Here is an 8,821-nt window from a genome sequence, read left to right as displayed (position 1 = left end):
TTCTCCACAGGGTATCTTAAGCGCTTGGGAGTTATCAAGAGAAGCACAAATAGACTTTAAAGAGGCAAAAAAGTATCCTCCCAGATCAGCTGCTCCATTTCTTAGTCACATTCCCACCAGGTCTTCTACATCAGTACTTTCATGAAAAACAGAACAGAAACACAGAGAAGAATGGACTCTTTAATACAGAAGAAACAGTGAGACAGGCAGGACAATTCCCCCTATCACCACGCCCAAGGAAAATATTCAGATTATTTCTGACTTGTTCAAAAAGGAAAAAAAGTATTTCCCCAATGCAAGTAAGGCAAATAAGAACTTGGAGACTTAGAGCACATGAGAGGGCATTAAAAAAAGTTGCACAGGCCTGCACTTCTCCACACCGTCTCCACTAGCAGTACTCGCTGCTCGTTTCTGTTCGTTACCAGTTAATATGCACAATTTGTCCACTACAGATTGACCCTATTGAATGGCCACAGTGTTGGGTCACTGAAACCCATAAGGAGATGGTATTTCGATGTTGCTTTTATCACAAGAGCGGGTAAATATAATTTACCACTTTCTATATCCTAATGCACTGTATTGCACAAGTCATCTTCAAAACAACTGCATCAGAAGTTCAAAAAGGAGGTGATTTTCCTTGGTAAAGATCACGATGAAAAAAGGAAACAGGCACACACTCATCTGGAACAGTGCAGCATGGAGCACTGAGTGAGTACAGTCTCAACAAGACAAATTTCACAGAAGCACAGAAGTGCTGGTTGGAAGGGAGCTCCAGAGGTCTCCAGCCCAGCTTCCCACAGGACTATCACCAGCAGGTCAAGCCATGGCCTGTCTTGTTTCAAAATGAACTGGTGCACAGCCACCCGGATAAAGAAAAGCAGAGTTAGTAGATGCCAAAAGTCAGCTCTGTAAGGAAAGTTTTGAAAATAAATTACCTCCAGGATTGTGGAGAAAAATAAAAGGTGAGGAAAGGCTCTTTAGAAACAATGCGGACACTCAAAACCACTCCATGAAAATAAAATCATTGTTGCCAGGGTGCCACTTAACACAGACAGTAATATTATTGATAACACCTTGGATTTGGCACAGCCTCTAACTGGTAGAAAACTTAAAGTGTGAAATTTCCTTTGGAAACCACTCCTATTGCCTACTGCAATCAAGCCAGCCAGCACAAGGAGGAAAAAGAATTAACTTCCTTTTCAGCTGTTAATTCTACTAACACACTTTTTAAAACTCCCACTGTACACTGATACAGAAAAATTCTTGCTGATCCTTTAAAACAGAAAAAACCCCTTCTTTAAACTATCTAGTATTTGAGATGGGGGGGGGATATATCTTGGAACTTCAGGAATCTTTATCAGAGAGAGGGCAGAGCTTTATCAGAAGAGTGCAGTCTTAAGACATACTCTACCACAATAACCTTCCTGATACCCTCAGGAGGTCACCATAGTATAGAGCAGCTGATGTGGACCTACACTACTTTATCATGTTTTATAACTGCTCTGGAACAGGTTAAGTTTACTGTTTTTCAGGATTTCGGAAAGATGGAAATTTACCATAGACATTGCACCTTCCCTCAGACAAAAACATTCTCTTCCAAGCTCCACACTCAGAAGAATGCCAGTGCTACCAGCAGGAACACTTGTATTCAGTTTGAAACACTCTGGGACTTGCACCAAGAACTTTTCTGTTTTGTCTCCTGTTTTGTGGGCCATTATCTGGGGTTCAGCTACCTTAAAAAAGCATACTCAGCTTATGGTTTGCACTACTATAGATAAACACTACTTTCTAAAAAGAGATAAAACAGTGCAAGAATATGAAGCTTAACCAGTATCCAAAGTTCTGATGATATTCTAACCAAATCTAACTAAGAAAAAAAAAATTTTATTGCTTATACAAAGCAATCTTTATTTTCAAATGCTGCACTGCATAAAATTTATCTGATTGATAGCATGGACACAGATCCCCTTCATCTTCCCCACTTCACTATTCAGCATAGCACAAACAGACTGACTATGCATAAAATCAATTAGACCAGAAGAAAAATCTATTTGCAACCCATTCGTCATTTCCTTGTAAGTTAACAGTGTTCACCCGGAAAAATCACCATGAAAAACCCATTTCATTTCTGCATTCAAATGAAGAAGTGATCAGGCACACTACAGGGCTGGTCCCATGCATGGAAGCTGCTGATGCTTTCAGTGTTCTTCACCTTCTTAAACTTGATAAAGAAGTACTCTTAAGGCTCTCCTGCTTATAATAAATATTGTAACTGCCTCCCACTGAAGGCAAAACAGTGCAGAAAAAAAAGAGGGCAGCGGTCCTTTGAGAATGCCATGGCCCACATGGCTTTTCATCAAGTAATCATCCTCCTGCAGTGACTGTCCTTTGCTGAGATACAAATTAATTTTACCAGTGAAACGCACGTTCTTCCCAAATGAAAAGTGTTTTCCATTTTTTGCTCCCAACAATGTTTCAGAGAAGTCCCAAATTTCATTCTGTAGCCTAGATCTTGCTGCAAATAATATCCATGGGGAAGGCACTATAGATATAATGGTGTTTTGCAGAAGTATGGTTGCCTCTCTTATTTGGGAGAAAGGAGGCACGTGGTGACAGGATGTTACACTTGTATGCTTCTGCTTTAACTCCAATGCCCAATTACAGGTGATGTTCACACCAATCTCTGAAGACCTTGTGTTTTAGGATCTGTATTTTCTCATGTGTGCAGCAATAGAAGAAGAAATCTCAGTGCTCCTCTTATTCTGGCCATAGTAGTCCACGAAGTCACCATCTGGCCCGAGGAGGTACATTATTATTGTGTGATCCACCTGTAAGAGAGCACATCGTGGCTTCGTAAAAAAGATCATAGAATCATAGAATACTAGGTTGGAAGGGACCTCAAGGATCATCTGGTCCAACCTTTCTTGGCAAAAGCATGGTCTAGACAAGATGGCCCAGCACCCTGTCCAACCAAATCTTAGAAGTGTCCAACATTAGGGAATCCACCACTTCCCTGGGGAGATTATTCCAATGGCTGATTGTTCTCATTGTGAAAAATTTTCCTCTTGTGTCCAACCAGAATCTCCTCAGGAGTAACTTGTATGCATTACCCCTCATCTTTTCCATGTGACTCCTTGTAAAAAGGGAGTCTCCATCTTCTTTGTAGGCACCCTTTAAATACTGGAACATCCTGCACATCTCTCAAAGTCAGCAGCAACAGTGTCCCGTTCAGCCTTTGGTTCAGCTGTCTGACCAGAATTCTCACCAAGAAGCTAAAGCAAGGTAAGGAAAACCTTAGTGTCACCTCGGCGACCTCTTCTTGTTTTACGCAAGAAAATACATAGAGAAAACTAGTTGCATACTCAGAATGTGTGAAGGAATCCTTTAAGCAGACAAGTCTTCCCTAAGCTGCTGGCACCCTTCCTGCAGCACAGACAAGGCTGGGGCAGACTTGGGGGCTAATGGTCTTTCCCCCTCACTTTTCCCAGTTTCCCTCGACTTCTCATGATGCTCCGTGACCCCCACAAGGTATTCAAGCTCCTGCTGCTAATATGATGTAAATCCAATATAAACAGAGGTATTTCATTAAAACAAGTTCACTGTCAGTGCAAACAATGGGACCAAGAGCACCGCTGGGATACAGGAGCTGCAGATAGAGGAGCTGGCACAGAGAGAAATCTGTGTGCTGGGAGGGGGCTCCCTCTACTGTCCGAATTGAAATAACCTTAAAAAAATGTTCAGAGTAACAATTACTTGAACATTCGAGGTATTCCAATTTGATTTATATAAAAGTTAACTCCACTGTAAATTTATTTAAAATGCCACTGCAAGTACTGTCTGCATCTAACTGTGACAACATCTTTACGAGCAAAGATGAAATACTGAAAATGGAGGCCCTGAATCTGTGATTGCTCAAGTGACTACATCATCTCACTGCCACTGGAGAAAAAGAACTGAAATGTACTTATGCACTGAGAGTACAACTGTGTTTGAAATTAAGAAATCACCTAAACATTTCCAGTACCACAAGCTTAAAGGATGCATTAAACTTAATGGCAGTTCTGCCATTAAAAGAATGTTTCTGAAAATTTTATTGAAGCAGGTTTAATTCAAATATTTTACTCTAGTTTCAAATTTTCAATATAAGATCACAAAATCAAGTTGTAGGAGACAATTTTTTTAAGGAATCTGAATCACAATTTAGATCCTTCAGCTGGAAACTAGCAAAAAAAAAAGAAAAATCGGGTAGCCTGCTCAGAGTTCCTTAACTCCCAGCCTATGGAACATTAAATACAGTCAGGATGGCGTGCAGTTTGTGTGTAAAAGACCACTGTTTTTCAAGCTGTGCCTGAAGCCTGCACTGTTCCTACTCTATGCACATAAGATCATCATTTGAGATTCAATGCAATCATGTAAACCACAGAATAAACCAAGTAAATTGGATATTCTGGTACTGAGAATTATAAAATTGAGATTATTAAATCTAGTAATATTCAAGTAATAGTTGAAAACCAGATGTTTAGAAATTATAATTTCTAAATGCTCATCTCAATGCTCTTTTCAAGTCAAAACAAGCAGCAAAGCTTAATTGCCTGTAGCGGACCTCTTCCCCTTCCCCACCTCCCAGCAGCCTGTAGAGGAAACAGAACCCGCTCCTGCACAAACGTCAGTCTTAATCACCAACTGGCATGACAGGTCCATGCAAGACATAATGAGGAAAAAAAAAGCCTTACTGGAAGAAATGACCGAGTAGTAATTACCTGGATAAGTCTCAGGTAGGCACAAAACCAGCCTCAAGCTCTCCCTCCCAGGTCTGCTATTGCTGCTATCCTCTTTCCATTTTGTTTCAGAGACCTGTGTCCTCTGGCCTTCCTGCCCTGAACACATAGAGCTCACTGCCTCTCAAAACCAAGAGCCTATGACAAATCCTGAAGAGATGCAGGTATACTCTTCCTCTTTGGCACCATGTCTGGGGCTCCCAGGCTGCCCTCCTGCTCACAACTGACTGGCCTTTCTTCCTCGCTGCCCTTCCCTTCTCTCAGACTCACAACCTGAGCATAGACCAGCGGTATTCTCCCTGGATCCTGAATCCCTTCTCCTACTTTATTACATCTGTAGTCACATTCTCGAGTTCGGTTTCACCCTCCAGCCTCCCTTGAAGCTGCTGTCATCTATAGAGTTATTTTCTTTGGCTGATCCCCTGTACTTTCCCTTCATGACCATGCCAGAATCCAGGTGTAGTTTGCTAGAATCCATGTGTGGTTTACTTCATAAGGAGCAGCACTCCTTCAGCTTTTCTGGCCTCCTTCCATCATCTCTCCCCAACTTCAGTTCACTCATTTAGTGTCAGATTCTACTGATTTTTCCCCTCCTGAGCAGGCATCCTTTCCCAATCCTGTTCCTATAACCTATTCTTATATTTCTACCAGCCCTCTTTCGTAAATCTGATTTTAAGCAGTATTTTTTTTCAGACTGATACTAGATTGATTTAAATTGGTGTTGAGTTTCTCCAGTAAGCTTCTCTCCTCCATTCAAATATAGTATCTTAGACACAGACTTCCGTAGCTATTGAGTTGCCACTTTAAGCGAAAACAAGTTCTTGATCTCTCACTTCACACCCATTTTAGTAATGTAGAGCAGTGCACAACACCAGTGTGATTCCATCTTCTCGTTACTGAGATCATGTGCTGCTCTTGCTGTTTCTTTCTATGCACACTTTTTTTGTTCCATCAAACTTTTTTCCACATGGATAATTTATTTGCTAGAGTCAGGTGGTTTTAAAAAACAGATGAATAGACAATACTGAATTAGACCAAAACCAATCTGCCTCAGCATCCTACCTCAAATAGTGGCCAACAATGGTTGCTTTAAAGAAGAGTATAAAACCAGCACCAAAAATATGCTATCTTCCTCTATTACCTCCCAGTTTCCAAACATTTTTAGCTCACAGGCTTCCTGAGCTAGGCAAGATTTCTGTGCATTTCATAATCCTCAACAGATTGTTTTTTCCAAAGACTTACAACCAGTCTCCCTGTGGACTCCCATAAACTTCTACCATTTGCATCTGTAGCAAGGGATTCCATTCTCATGTGCCCATTGCAACAAGAACTATCACCTTTCCTTTTGAACCTGTTTTTTTGATTTTCTCTTGATTCCCTTAGTTCTTGTAACGAAGAAAAAAACCATGAAGATCATATAACGTGAATCCTCACTTGTCATAGCACTTGTGCCTAATTTACTCTTCCAGTCTCCTCAGGATGTGGCAAGTCAGGAAGGCCTTGGCAGCAGCTCTGAGTCCTATAACCAGTCCTATTCACTTCCAGAGAGTAAGATTTTGACTTCCCAGTTTAGCCTTACTTAAACCTCAACTTCCCCCTTCACGCTGTTATTCTACATATTTTATTCCCACTTAATTTAGCATTAACATGCTCTCTCTTCCAGGTCATTTGACACAGGAGGAAGATCGCCACAGTATCTACAGGCAGACTTTGCATCATCCAAGTCTCTTGGATGCAGGAAGGGAAGATCCCGCTCCTTGGTGTCAGTTTGGCATGGAATGAGTTGTTACTCATTTTTATCTCTCATTTCTCCCTCTTCCTATTGCCTTAATTTCCCAGTACCATTTTCACTTTGGAGCACGTAGGAGAACAGCCAGACAAAAACATTACACAACAGAAAAAAGTTCAAATTACTGCCAGGCTTGCTAGCTCATATGCTATTCTGTATGCAGGCCTGGGATTGTACATTTTTAGAACATGTTGCAGTGAGGTTCTGAGCTTGTATGAGGGCACCTTGATTCTGACTGAGACCTCTAAAACACAGTTTAACACATCAGTGCAACAGGGCTCTGTCATGTAGGACTTCAGTACAGATTGCAACAGCTACCTTCTGATTTTAAAATCTATATGCTGCTCTTAACTGAAGTCTTTCATTAGGTAAGGCCCTACATTTACTTACTATGTAATCATTGTCTTCATCTTTGGGACCTTCGCTGTAATACACACGGTAAGCTTTGGCCACTTGGTTAATCTGTGCCTTGGTACCAGTCAATCCAATCAGTTTCGGAGAAAATTCTAGATAGAAAAAAGACACTTAGACATTTCAGTGAAAAGAATCTCATCAAAAGCCTCCTTTTCAGTGCTCTATATTACATGCTATAAGACATAGAGGAAGAAAACAGTAATACCTTTAACATATCTGGCAATGGCTTCTTCGTTGTCCCTCTCAGGATCAATGGTGATGAAGAGTGGGGTCAGATTAGGCAAAGATGGAATTCTATCTGTGACATCAACAACTATTATTTTTCTTAGAAAACTAAAAATCATTTCTCATCTCCTTTCAAACAAGCTCACAGCCAAGCTACTGAAACATCAATCCAAGCCCACCCTAAGTGACAAAAAGAGGCCATTTTGTGCAGCTTAATTTATGTAATGAAGCAAATGCCACGAAATGCAACGCTCTGTGCTTGTGCTGGGTGCAGCTACACTTCCAGCCTCTCAGCTGGAGACCCTGCCCTGCTTAGGAGAGATGACAAATTGGCTCTGACGCAGAAAATGCCATGGTGTGATGCACGTATCAAAGCACAATGGTCAATACAACAAAAGCAGGCCTGTGATGGTGGAGCGGGAAGATAGGTGAAGACACAATTCAGGCTCTTTCCGTCATGTTCCAGCCATAGCCTTCACTGTATTTTCTTCACTTTAGTCTGCTCTCCCACTTGCTTGGTTACTATTATCCCTGCTCTATAACTCTTCAGGACCTGCAGGCTGAGAAAACCACCTCTATCAGACAGCCTTCCCCCAACCTCCATTCCACAGCACAGTCACTCTCAGAAGAGACTCTCACAGAGATTTGTTCTCAGAATTAATAAAATAGAGGGGAAAAAAACCCTAATACACCCCACAACCACTTCTTGGCAAAAATACAATGCAATGGCACCATTCCCTGTAACCTGCCACCATCATGTTTTATTACCAAGAAGTCCCCTGTTGCGGAAAGATCAGTGCTGTCATGCTTTAAATATCAGATCCTAGCGGTAGGCAGATTAATGTATGTATCACTCAGCAATTAATTCAACTACTGAATAATAGTCAACAGCATTTTTTAAAAAAAGATCATCAGTTATTTCCATTTGCAATATTTTACCACACCTGGACATCCCATAAAAAGGACCACTACGAATTCCCATACCAATTTCATCTACCACTTCAATCATTTTCTCCAGTTCATCAGGACAGATGTCAGGGCAGTGTGTGAAGCCAAAGTAGATCAGCACCCACTGGCCGATGTAGTCCTTGCTGGTCTTGGGCTGTCCCTCATGGTTGACGAGTGAGAAGGGCCCTCCTAGCAGTGGTTTCCCAATGCCTCGGTTTCGTTCCTTCTCCAGCTCTACAAAAAACAAAGGGGGATCAAACACATCCATGCCACAATCCATTCTGCTTCACAGGTGAGCCTCAGAAGCAGTTGAGAGTCAGGCAGCCTTGCACATTCACAGCCCAGGGCATTGAAACATCAAGATCTACCAACGCCCATCGCGCAGAAGCCAAATGTGGGCAAGACTTCCAAAAAGCATTCAATTTTGGGCAAAATCAAATATATCACTAAACTCCTTTGAAACATAATAATCTCCTTCATTACAATCTGATTGCACTTTTATTTAAAAAAAAAAGAAATTAAAAAAAAAGATAAAGACAGGTACCTGGCTTGGTGTGAGACAGAAAAATCAGCATCCTTTGCAAACTGAACATATCCTAAAAGCTGTAGTATCTGATTTTCAACATTAAAAACATGAAAATAAAACGCGTGGGCAGTTACTGCAGGA

At 41.3% G+C, this 8,821-nt stretch overlaps 1 protein-coding gene across 1 annotated transcript; it reads right to left on the bottom strand.

Annotated features, from left to right (window-relative positions):
* Nucleotides 1-2,480: 2,480 nt before the first annotated feature.
* Nucleotides 2,481-8,532, bottom strand: LOC104071688 (protein SCO1 homolog, mitochondrial). Its single transcript, XM_009582062.1, has 5 exons — nucleotides 8,523-8,532; nucleotides 8,191-8,388; nucleotides 7,187-7,279; nucleotides 6,958-7,073; nucleotides 2,481-2,828 (listed from the first exon to the last, which is right to left on the bottom strand). The coding sequence occupies exons 1-5, from the start codon at nucleotides 8,530-8,532 to the stop codon at nucleotides 2,700-2,702; spliced, it is 546 nt and encodes a 181-aa protein (XP_009580357.1). The 3' UTR covers nucleotides 2,481-2,699.
* Between the last annotated feature and the right edge of the window lie 289 nt (nucleotides 8,533-8,821).

The sequence above is a fragment of the Fulmarus glacialis genome, unplaced genomic scaffold (assembly GCF_000690835.1).
Source record: "Fulmarus glacialis isolate BGI_N327 unplaced genomic scaffold, ASM69083v1 scaffold23577, whole genome shotgun sequence".
Classification (NCBI taxonomy): domain Eukaryota; kingdom Metazoa; phylum Chordata; class Aves; order Procellariiformes; family Procellariidae; genus Fulmarus; species Fulmarus glacialis.
This window is presented reverse-complemented; position numbering and strand designations above follow the sequence as displayed.

Coding starts and splice junctions, on each gene's coding strand:
- LOC104071688 (XM_009582062.1), bottom strand. Junction 7,074..7,186: donor CATTGCCAGATATGTTAAAG/GTATTACTGTTT, acceptor TTTTCTATCTAG/AATTTTCTCCGAAACTGATT. Junction 2,829..6,957: donor ATGAAGACAATGATTACATA/GTAAGTAAATGT, acceptor GCTCTCTTACAG/GTGGATCACACAATAATAAT.